The sequence below is a fragment of the Gymnoscopelus microlampas genome, assembly GCF_963454915.1.
Source record: "Gymnoscopelus microlampas genome assembly, chromosome: 3".
In the NCBI taxonomy this organism is placed as follows: domain Eukaryota; kingdom Metazoa; phylum Chordata; class Actinopteri; order Myctophiformes; family Myctophidae; genus Gymnoscopelus; species Gymnoscopelus microlampas.
In genome coordinates, this window is record NC_139940.1 from 51,723,361 (window position 1) to 51,735,684 (window position 12,324).

Genomic DNA, 12,324 nt, shown 5'->3' on the forward strand with positions numbered 1-12,324 from the left:
CTCTCTCTCTCTCTCTACCTCCACCACCCCCATCATCTCTCCCTCCTTTCATCTGTTTCCCCTATCTCTACCTCCTCTCTCTCTCTCTCTCTCTCTCTCTCTCTCTTTCTTATCCTCCTCCCCTGGGTTCTTCTGTTTAAATGCGCCTTTAGCGCTGGCGCCTCATTTGGTTTCTTAGTTAGAGCTCAGAGCTCTGCCCACGCCTGTGACCTTCCCGTCTCTCTCTCTCTCTCTCTCTCTCTACTCTCTCTCTCTCTCTCTCTCTCTCTCTCTCTCTACTCTCTCTCTCTCTCTCCGATAGGACGGGCTAATCCTCTTTCGTTCGTGTCCTTCGCCCCCTCGCCATGCCAGTCGTCTTCCTCCCTGGTCTTCAGCAGCTGTGGGGACTGTGTGTGTCCTGTGGGCTGGCCGCCTCGGGGCTGAGGCCGTGAGGGGACTCCAGGGCCAGCGCCTGGGGGGGTCCCTGTGTGGTGGGGGGTCCTCCCTGGACGGTGGGGGGCATAGGGAACGGCACGGACCCCTGGGGTAGAGGCCCCAGCAGCGGAGCTGTGGACAAAGTGGTGGAAAAGTAACTAAGTACATGCACCCTTGAGTGTGAGAATGCATCACAACTTGATAACAAGGTTTATGAAGTATGATAAGTGCTGGTCATAATGCGTTATATAATCTCAGTGGAACAGCTCATAACTTTACAGATGAGACATCTGACAGTTTCAAAGAGCCTGCCATTGGGCTGTGGAAAGTGGCATTTTCCAGGTGGGAAATGCCATTCCAGGTGGGAAATGCCGTCATTTCACACCTCTGTGGCAATTCAATGGTGGCAATTCAGTGAAGGCTAATAGAAATGGCAGGCTTTCTATTCCTGGAAAGTTAGCACGCTATAATGGAAGCCATTGTTCTTGTGTTAATAAAAATTGAATAAGAAAAACAATTATATGAAGATTGGAAGGTTGAAAATTGGTGAGGTCATCCTTTAACATATCTCTGCTGTCGGGCAGAAACCAGCTATAGCCAAAATATTAACTTTTTAGAAACACAATACTGCGTCGTCAAAGTCAGTATGGTGACTTTATACATTGTCAGATACTTGAATATGTCCTTATTATCATCACTTTACCCAAATACAGCTCAAGCGGAATTAGGAGGTTTTCGACCATTCATGTGGAGATAGATAGGCCTACTGTATAGGGTTTTTTTTTCGTCCGACTTCGTCATTCTAATCAATGGGGGACAAACCACCTAACTCCACAAGTTGGAGTGAGGTGGTTTGACCAACAGTTTGAGAATCCAGTGGAGTTAGGAGGTTTAGTCAGAAGCTTTTAGTTTCGTTCAATATCTGTAAAACCCACACACAGACGTAGAGGGTGTTAAATGGCACTGATTTAAAAAATAAAAAATAAAAACGTTGAAACATGGAGTTAGCTGGTTTCGATATATTTACGATATTTTTTAATCCTATCCTACAACTTTAATTGAAATTACATCCAAAATATGTCCGGGGTTGCTCAACACACGATCACTCCATTTGCCCCGAAACCTGCCACAGACTGTTGATCAGAGCTCTGGCTATACTAAAAAAAAAGTATTATATAAATATATGTTATTGTTATTTGCTACAGTTTGTGTTTGAGTTGTGTGAGAATGAGCACGTTGTTTTATCGACTGTAAAAGTTTTCACTGTTTATTTTGTTGGGGGTCGTCAGTGCCATACCTTATTAAGTCCTGTACAATATGAAAGAGATAGATTAAATATGGATTAAACCCTGCATGCATTTATCCTGTATCCCATCCTGAATTATGACTGTATACAATTAACTGTGTTGAAAGTTCGGAGACAACAATCCGTGAGACACCGGAGAGCTGCGTTTAGGCGTAATCACTCGCATCGCGTTCGCGTTGTAAGCTCGAAGGTTGGTCGTGGTCGACGAGGCGACGCAGTCATACAAAGAGTGTCGTTATCCGGCTGGACTTTGACACCGTCTCAACAGCTTCGTAAGGTCTAAAACTAACGTTGAATTCACACTAGCAGCCATTTCAACCGCTACAGACATGACCTCTTCACACTTCTCTTCACTTTCCCTGAAAAGCCTTTGCCCTTTGCCCCGAAACCTGCCACAGACTGTTGATCAGAGCTCTGGCTATAATAGAGACCTCTTTCCCCGCCTTCAATGTACTTACATATTGTACGGTTAATATAAAAACTACATTTCCTACTACATCACACAGCAGCTTTCCTTCTTTTTATTCGATTAGTCGATTACCATGATCAGTCATAACCATAAGGACTTTCCAATGCAGCTACCACTGCCAAATAAGGACTGTGATATGATCGGGCCTAGATGTGAGGGCCGCTCATTCTAATTTGGCTGGGTGGTTTATAACCTATCATTCTGTGTTCTGAGACAAATTGTATACATAATACTGCTTATAGCAGGGGTCTTCAACAGGAGGTCCGTGACCCCTAGGGGGTCCTCAGAGTTACTACAGAGTTACTACAGGGGGGCGCCAAATATTTTTTTACATTAATCACTTGAACCCTTGCATCCCTATTCTGAGGAGAACTTAAGCCAAAAAATAGCAGATCTGCCGGCGTTGTGAGCTTGCAGATCTGCTATTTTCGACAAAGTATAGGTATAGGTGTAGAGGGAAAAAAGAGCAGACCAAGTAAAAGTTTAACCTGAAACACAATTTCATACAATATAGAGGGGGTCCATGCTTCATCTCTCTCTCAGCTAGGAGGTCCTTGACCTGAAAACGTTGAAGACCCCTGGCTTATACACGAATGCACGGAGCGCTGCCCTGTAGGCAACCATTGCTGCAGTGTCAGACTAAATCAGCTGCTGCTGCGGAGTCAGTCAGCGGCAGTCACTGACTGCTCACGTTACTCTTTTACCTGCTTTTCATTAACTTTTACCAACACTAACTTTACAAAGATGTACAGAAAATCGGGACGAACCACCGACGTCAGGTGCCAGTAGGCTATTTTTTATGGCTGCTCTGCTAACGTCAACAGACGGACAGAACCGTAGCAGCAGCTGACTGACACCGCAACAATGGCGGCGCCCCCTACAGGGCAGCGCTCCGTGGATTCGTGTATAGGCATACTCATACTACTTCCTGTTTACCGGGTCTTTAAAGACGGGGTGCCGTGATTTTCAGTTATCCCCCCCTAAAACATAATCATCAGGTATTATGGTTATACTAGGAGGAAAATTTGTTTCAAAAAAGTGTACAGAAATTGTTAAAATTATGCTTTTATGTGGACACGCCTCCAGTTCATTAAGTATACCTGGTTCTCACCTTAGCACCTCCTCCACCACCTTAGCACCACCCACCTGTCCTAGTCCCTCCTCCTCCTCATGCCCACACCTGTTGTGTTATGACAATGAAGGGGGAGGGTATAATTTTACTGTGTCATTAAAGTGCTGTTTTTCTATTGGCACGTTTGACCCTCAAGGTTTCAGCCTCCAGGTAGAAACTCAAAATAGTCAGAGAAGACATAAAACACCATAAAAACACCACCAGGGGGCTTAATGAAGTTCTATCAACCTCATGACTAAACAGAAAAAGTGCAAAACCATGGCACCACCTCTTTAAGTAAAAAAGAAAAATGCAAGTACTTCTTCCATCGCTGGCTGTGGACAGGGGAACCAGCGCGGTGGCGGCGGCGGTGGCGGTGGGTGCGCGGGTGTCCCTCTCGCGGAGCAGGTGCACCAGCGCGGCGTGCTGGGCGCTGAGCGTGGCGGACAGGTGGTGCGGCAGCGCCGTGAAGCCGGCCGTCAGCTGCTCCACGCGGTGCTCCAGGGACAACATCTGTCTCTCCAGGTCCTCACTGCGGTCGTTCAGCTCCGACATGAGCTCGTACATCACACTCTGCATCTGGATACAGACGGTGGTGGGAAAAAGTACTCAAATGTTTTACTCAAGTAAAAGTATCAATACTGCGATGTAGAAGTGCGCTCTGTTACGAGTGAAAGTCCGTTTAAAATGTACTTGAGTAAAAGTACGAAAGTTATTGGTATCAAAATATACTTAAAGTACCCAAAGTAAAAGTACTAAAATGTTTGAAAATAGCAGATCTACAAGCTCACAACGCGTCGCGATTGTGAGCTTGTAGATCGGCTATTTTCAAATAGCCTACGTATAAAATAGGGCAAAAGTGGTTATTGTATGTTTTATAATACATAATAATATATTTATATCTGCAAAGTATCTAGTGACTAAAGTTTTCAAATAATTGTAATGGAGTAAAAGTATAATATTTGCCTCTGAGATATAGTGGAGTAAAAGTAAAAGTATAGACAATTGGAAATACTCTGGTAAAGTAAAAAATACCTCAATATTGTACTTAAGTACAGTACTTGAGTAAATGTACTTAGTTACTTTACACCACTGGCATCTGGATATATATATCCAGATATATTGTGGATATATATATATATCCACAAAGAAACACACATATACACAAACACAAAGCAGACCACACACAAGCACGCACGCACATACACATCAATACACACACGAGAAAGAAGGGAAAGAAATACTGACTCATCATCATCATCATCATCATCATTGCTATTGGAGGAAGAGATCAGAACTACAAATCCAGGCACACAGAGTCAAACGATATCGTCTCTTTGGGGTGGAGACCTCATATTATGTGACTGGGTACAATGCTTTGTGCCGCAAGGAGGGCACGGCCATTATTCCATTTTTGATGTGTAGCTTATTGAAATTGGAAAATATTTGAACAAGCTATGGTCATTTGAATGTTGTCTAACCAGCATTGTCAAAGCACTAGAAAACAGCTTTCAAAGATTTCACACAATCAGGGCCTGTTAATGGGCGTCAACAATGGGTAATTTATTCAACCCAAGTCCAAAACTGTTACTTTTCAGGATTCAAATTAAAAAACATCCAAAGTAGCAGATCTACAAGCTCGAAAACGCGCTGCGTCGCGCCGCTCAGCCCAGCTCTTTCCCATGCTGATTTGGTTGATTAAATCAGTGGTTCTCAACGTTTTCTGGATCAGGGCCCACTTTAAAGTGTTCAAGGCCCACCCATCTGACCACTTAACAAGGCAGCCTGGATCTATGGAAAAGATATTTATCTGTATCACAAAGAAAACACACACGCACGCGCACACGCACACGCACACGCACACACACACACACACGCACACACTCACACACACACCAGGGTTGGAACCTCAGCTCATCCAGGCTGGACTCAGTTTGACACACACAGCTTGTGACCATAAATCAATGCCTGCACACCTTTTAAACACATCTATGGATTAAATAGAAACCGTGGTTCTGCAGTCTATAACCTCCACCCTCCACGGTGGTGAACGCCAGCCTAACTTATTTTCTATCAATTACATACCCCATGAAGCCTTGAATTTGTTGAGATTATTTTTTTGTTTTCGTCGCATTCCTGAGCCAATAATTTGATGACCGGGTGGCTGGTCAGTATTTGATAGATAACTAGAAAAAGTGCTCCTCGGAGCACAGGTCTCCGCCAGGTCAGGTAGGTTATTGTGGCCTCCTGGTGGCGCTATAATAGGCCAACGTGAAAAGGTAGCCATTTCTTCTTAGGCCTTGCACGGCAATTGGACACTGCATTCATGATTTGAGGCATTTTGTTCAAAACAATTCTGTGGCATCCAGGGAGTGTGTGTGCACAGTTTCACTGCGAGCAAGCCAACGGTGCCGGAGATTAGCTGTACACAGACAGAATGACGGACGGACGGACGGACGGACGGACGGAGGGAGGGTAAAACATACATTCTCGCCATGCCTTTGGCCTGGCGGAGACAATGAATAAGTATTTTTTGGGGTGAACTACTCCTTTAAAGGTAGAAACATGTTGCCGTCGGCCTTGTTTTAATGACGGCTGTTTCCTCCCTTTTTACCATTGAATGCCTGGATAAACTGTTTTCCTCTCGTTTTATGAACCAGGAGCACCGTTGATACTTTTTTTTATTTCACCACTATTTATTTTACCACTCGTTGAGCACCTATAAATATTGTTTTCAAAGTTTAAGTACCGTCTTGCTCCCAGAATATTTTTTAATTGGGTCCCAAATATGCGCAGCAGCCATATTGGAAAAATAATTAGGCCTCTTCCTTCCTTCAGTATCCCCAACGATACTAATGAAGGCTCTGTTCCATTCTGGTCAAACAGAGTCAGGGTGCTGATATTGTTACACCAGTGGGTCTCAAAGTGTGGTCCAGGTACCCTCATGGTTCTTTGAGGGGGTTCCAGATGGCCCCTTAGGGTGTGTACATTTGTACACTCATAACTCTCAGAGTTATGGGGGTCCTTGAAATTAAAATGTTTGAGAACCACAGACTGTGCTACACTAAATGGAACAGAGCCTTCATTAATATCATTAGTAACACCTGGAGGTGAAGGAAGGAAGGAAGGAAGAGGCCCAATTTCTTTCCAATATGGCTGTGTGCATAGAACCTACTGTATACAAACAGAAACAATGAGAGAGAGTGAGAGACGTCCATTTCAGCACCACGGACAGTGACACAGTGGGCTGGGTTCACTGCTTGCCAATATTCCTCATCAAACAAGATCAATTCTGTTACAAGTAAAAGTCCGGAATTCAAGTAAAAATACAACAAATATTGGCATCAAAATGGACTTAAAGTACAAACATTTTAAAGCACTCATTATGCAGAATGTCCCATTTCACAGGTTTTCAAAGAGCTTGTAGATCGGCTATTTTCAAATGGCCAAAATGTATACAGGGCTGAAGTGGTTAATGTATGTTTTGTAATAATAATACAAATCTACAAAGTAACTAGTAACTAAAGTTTTCTCTCCGCGCTCCTTTGTGGTTTTAAAGTAGATTATACATGAAGGTTAAACCTCACGTGTCCTGAAGTCAGGTTGTGGTTGTGGTAAAACAAATTAGCTTTCCACAAACATAATGATCAGAGTTTTGCTTAAGCAAACATTTTGTTGGAGGCAGAATTGTCCTTGAGGCCAAAATTATAATCCCTGGTTCACCATGATTTTCATTGTTTTATTAAAGAGGTGGTGCCATGGTTTTGCACTTTTTCTGTTTGTCATGTGTCTATGAGGTTGATAGAACTTCATTAAGCCCCCTGGTGGTGTTTTTATGTCTTCTCTGACTATTTTGAGTTTCTACCTGGAGGCTGAAACCTTGAGGGTCAAACGGGCCAATAGAAAAACAGCGCTTTAGTGACATAGTAAAAATATACCCTCCCCCTCATTATCATAACACAACAGGTGTGGGCATGAGGAGGAGGAGGGACTAGGACAGGTGGGTGGTGCTAAGGTGGCGGAGGAGGTGCTAAGGTGAGAACCAGGTATACTTAATGAACTGGAGGCGTGCCCACATAAAAACATAATTTTAACCATTTCTGTACACTTTTTTGAAAAAAATCTTCCTCCTAGTATAACCATAATACCTGATGATTATGTTTTAGGGGGGGGAAAATCACTGAAAATCACGGCACCCCGTCTTTAGCTATTTTTGAAGATGTGTGAAAATGTGTGCAAATCTGTGAACATCTGTGTTTTGAAATGATGTTCCATGTTCTCCTCTTCCACTTTGTTTTCATCTGTGTCAGTAACCATTGAGACTCCAAATGTCAGACCCGCCCGCACACACACTCCTTGCTTTGCTCTCGTGTTGTAATCACCAGCTTTGATCCTCTTTCCAACCTCCTTTGTTGACTACATGCTGTGCTCCATTGCTGCAACAGCGCTCTCTATATTCTCCCCCTGATTGGAGGAATGCATGTTCTGTTTACTAAAGGAGCTGGAGAGACGAGGGAGACCCCCTGTTACTGAACAAACACTCTCTATAGCGATGATTACTGTCACAATATAGAGCTGTTTAACACTTTAAAATCACTTAAAGCACCTCTGACGTAACTATATTGCTGTCGGGGGGGAAACCTTGTATGTCCAAAACCATGACTTTTTCTGTTTCATTTTCATTTTAAAATAGTGCTAAATAGTGATAAATCTGCTATTTTCACTGGTTTTGTGCGACACACTTGTATGATGAAGTAGTAGAGTATTAATCTACGGAAAAACATGAAAAGTTGAAATATGGAGATATCAGACTTTCTGCCTGACGCGACGAATTATGAGCCAACCGACCGCCGTAGCAACGCGACAGCGATCGGATGAAAGATAGATGTAATAACCCGTTATGACTGGTGATAAACTGATTAATGTCCAAGTCAACGGTACCCTATAACAAACATCCGTTATGTGCTAATGGCGGAGAGCAACGGCTGGCCGTTGTTATAGAATTATAAATGTTTTATTACATGAGGCTGTATTTACCGTCTATTATGGGCTGCTGGGTCATTTGTGTGATTAATGAGCTGACACAGAGAGAGAGAGGGAGAGAGAGAGAGAGAGAGAGAGAGAGAGAGAGAGAGAGGGAGAGGGGGAGGGAGAGGGAGAGAGAGAGAGAGAGAGAGAGAGAGAGAGAGAGAGAGAAGAGAGAGAGAGAGAGAGAGAGGGAGAGAGGGAGAGGGGGAGGGAGAGGGAGGGAGACATAGAAAGCCGGAGGGATAGTAGTGAAGGAAACCCTCTTGCGTGGGTGTTACCACATTTAGAGGAAAGACAGAACAGAACAGAGAGAGAGAGGGGGGGGGAGGAAGAGAGGGAGGAGGAGATAGAGAGGGGGAGAGAGAGTGTGTGTGAGAGGAGGGGAACGGAGAGAGAGATAGAGAGAGTCCCTCCTTCATTTTGATTGGCCTCTGTAACCATGGTGAACTCACAAGTGGCCAATTGAGATGGAAATATTGAAAACATATTTGGAACAAAGACGAGACTCTACAGACATTAACTCTCTCTCTCTTTCTCCCTCCAGCCCTTTCTACACCACTCCCTTTCAGATAGTCACACTTGCTTGCATGTACACACACACACACACACACACACACACACACACACACACACACACACACGCCACACGCCACACGCCCACACACACACACACACACACACACACACACACACACACACACACACACACACACACACACACACACACACACACACACACACACAGAGATTCTCATATTCTCACTCAAACACCCACACAGGAAGCGAAACAGCAACTCTCTCTCTCTCTCGTCCCCCTGCCTTTAACACTCGTCCTGGTTGCTAGGAGACACAAAACCACGGCAACAGGCAGGTCAGCCTGGAAACAGTGGAAAGCCGAGGTAGTGTTCTCTGCTTTCATCACGCACGCACGCACGCACGCGCGCACGGACACACACACACACACACACACACACACACACACACACACACACACACACACACACACACACACACACACACACACACACACACACACACACACACACACACACCTGTGACATCTGTGACAGTCAGCTAGGTCAGTCAATCTCAACTTTTTTTTTCATTTTCAAGGACCCCCCCTTTGGTGTATGTACAGTATGCACAATTAGGCCACAGGCCCCCATTTCATACAATTATTCATCTCTGGGACCCCCGTCCTACACTGCTAAATCCTCAGAGTTCAGTTGGATTCTGAGAGTGGTCCTCAGTTGAGAAGCAGTGACCTATATAATTGACCTGGCAACCAGCTGTCTATGGTATCTTGTGAGGTCACATACTCCGTCCAATAGGCTCTATATGCACAGCAGCCATATTGGAAAGAAATTGGGCCTCTTCCTTACCTCCTTCACAGGTGTTACCAATGATACTAATGAAGGCTCTGTTCGGGTCATCTGCGACGCACGTGCCGAATTTGAAGTTGTTCGGTCGAACGGTTGTCGAGATTCGTGAACTACAGAAGTACGACATTTCACACTTTTATCGTAAGAATATATTTTAGTCATTATATGGAAGTACATTTCCCATACATAAGTTCTGTTTTTGTCCACGGACCCGCATCTGAAAATATTTTGTGCCAGGGACTCCATATAAGGTTTGTGTATTTAACACATCGGGTGCCAGCGTTTTTTTCATAACAACTTACCGTGGGCAGGGTAACATTACCCTGCCGAGTTACAACGGGGGGGGAATCGCGCATCGCGCATGACCGTTTTTCCCCACAGGAAACAGATTCGGAGATATAGGCGTTTCAAAGTAGGAAATAGACAGGAACCGGATGGGGGGGAAAAAAGTGTTTCCGGTGAGCGATCTGGCACTTCCTTCGCAGGATTACAATGGGTGCTCCCAGAGCTGCTCTAGCCCCGCCCGCGCGGAGAAAAACGAAAAAAACAAAAAGACTGAAATCACGGTTCAGACCGTGTTCGGCACCGAAGCTTCGGAACCGCCACTATGTAAACACACGGTTCAGACCGTGTTTGGCACCCGATGTGTTAAAATGTCTGAAAAACATTCCACATTAAAAACAAGAAAATTATTTTTGCAAAAATAGCAGATCTACACGATGCGACGTGTTGTGAGCTTATAGATTGGCGATTTTCAAATCGCCGATGTACATGTTTTAAAGTGGTAAAACAGCAACATGCTATATGAACCCATTTTGCTGGGCGACGCCCTGTGAGTGCGGCCTAATAGTTGCTTCTTTTCATAGACCTGGCCGCTTGTTTCTCTTGCAAGATCTGGCAACACTGCAAAGGATTAGGAGGCATCATTGAGTAGTTATATGAGCGAGGAAAGTGTGCATCCTTCCAGGAAGACAGCATGATGTTAATGACTCCTGTGACATGACTAAAGACTGTTCTTTCATTGCCATCAATGAGCAGCTTTATTTTATGTATCAGGAGTCAGGAAGGGACGCTGCATGGCGCTTCATAGTAGCTGGCGTGGCACTTTCTCTAAAACAACATTTCTTTGTTGCCTCTCTCCTCACATGGTTTCCTCCTTGCATCCTCAGCCGTGTTAATTTTGATAGCAAATTTGTATTTTATTTTAGTCAACTGAAATGTTTTACTTTTAGTCTAGTTTTAGTTGACTAAACGTCATAAGATTTCAGTCGACTAAATCTACAGTTGAATTAGTCAAAAACATTTTATTTTGCCGGGCCGTAATGGCGTCGTAAAGCCTGATTACCTGTGTGCCGGAAATAGCCGATCACCAAGCTTGTAGATCAGCTATTTTCGATGCGTGACACCCACGTGCAGAGACAAGCATAAAATGACTCGTCTTAGTTAGTAGTAGTCGACGGACATTTTTCATCATAGTTTTAGTCTAAGACACTAATGAAGGAAACTGTGATTTCTGCACCTCTACGCAGCGTTAGTGCTTTTTTCAGCACTCCATGAGGGATTGAACCATCTCTCTCTAAATGGACACGGGCTTGAATTCACCGCTGAAGCATTGAACAACACTTAAGCGGTGAGGTAACACTGTGTACAACGGTTTTGCAAATACATCCGTCGAGTGCCATAACCGTAGATCTACGTGTGTTGATTTTTTTTTTTTTTTTTTTTTTTCACATGGGGCGCTCTAACGCAACTTAGGAATGATCTGCGGACACTGTAAAATGGATTGGACGGATGTGAATCCAGTCCAAATAACGTACCTCCCGTCCTCTCCAATGATAGGATCTGGAGAAAAAGGTCCCTATCTCCATATCTTTTTACAGTGGTGAAAACGAGCCATTTTCCATCGATGATGGCTCTGCAATGGCGGATCGTGTTAGAAATGTTATTGTTCCAGGCATTAGTCGGGACCCTCGACCATCGCGCATGCACCCTTTGTTTACATCCTCGTCGTGGCGTCTACAGCTCTAAACAGATCAGCGTGCGGGGTAAGAAGCGCTGGCACTGGATCTACCCTGTTTTAAAAAAACCTCTGGCACTAAATGTGTTAAAAAACGTTCAAATGACGGTGAGTGTTTTAAAAGTGAAATACCCCTTTAGCCTTGCCCCCTTTTGTGTCTCTCACGTCATTCTCTGCATGGAAAAAGCTGCTCTGACTCGTTCATCTGCACCCGGATCCATTCAGTTAATCTCTTTAATCTGCATGTGTGCCAGTGACTTCCAAGTTTCTCCTCTTGTTTGTGAAATCTGGTCCCCGGAACAGGTTTTGCCAGCCCAGCCTGCATTGTGTCAACAGAGCATTCAGCCAGCTGTTGGATGGATCAGTGCGGCTGGCAGGAAGCATGCTCTCCACCTCCTCAATAACAACAACTAGTTTTTGACTATTCCTTTTATATGGGTCTACAGGCATGAGACACTTCCGACAAAATAGTACATTTGCAAGGATTACAGTTCTGATTTAGGCTAACGTCACATAGCGTCGCTATGTGACGTTAGCCTCGCATTGCCAGACAGATTGCAATTTTTTTTTTGCACTCGCAGATTCGTCTGGTCCCAG

General features: G+C 44.3%; 1 protein-coding gene across 1 annotated transcript in view; it reads right to left on the minus strand.

Moving 5' to 3' along the window:
- Positions 1 to 370: 370 nt before the first annotated feature.
- Positions 371 to 12,324, minus strand: part of kcnn3 (potassium intermediate/small conductance calcium-activated channel, subfamily N, member 3) — a gene marked incomplete at both ends in the record, with an annotated part of 166,744 nt that continues 154,790 nt past the window's right edge. The window contains 2 exons of the mRNA XM_084052385.1: positions 371 to 546; positions 3,621 to 3,879. Coding sequence (XP_083908511.1) covers positions 371 to 546; positions 3,621 to 3,879 — 435 coding nt within the window. The remainder of the gene's footprint in view (positions 547 to 3,620; positions 3,880 to 12,324) is intronic.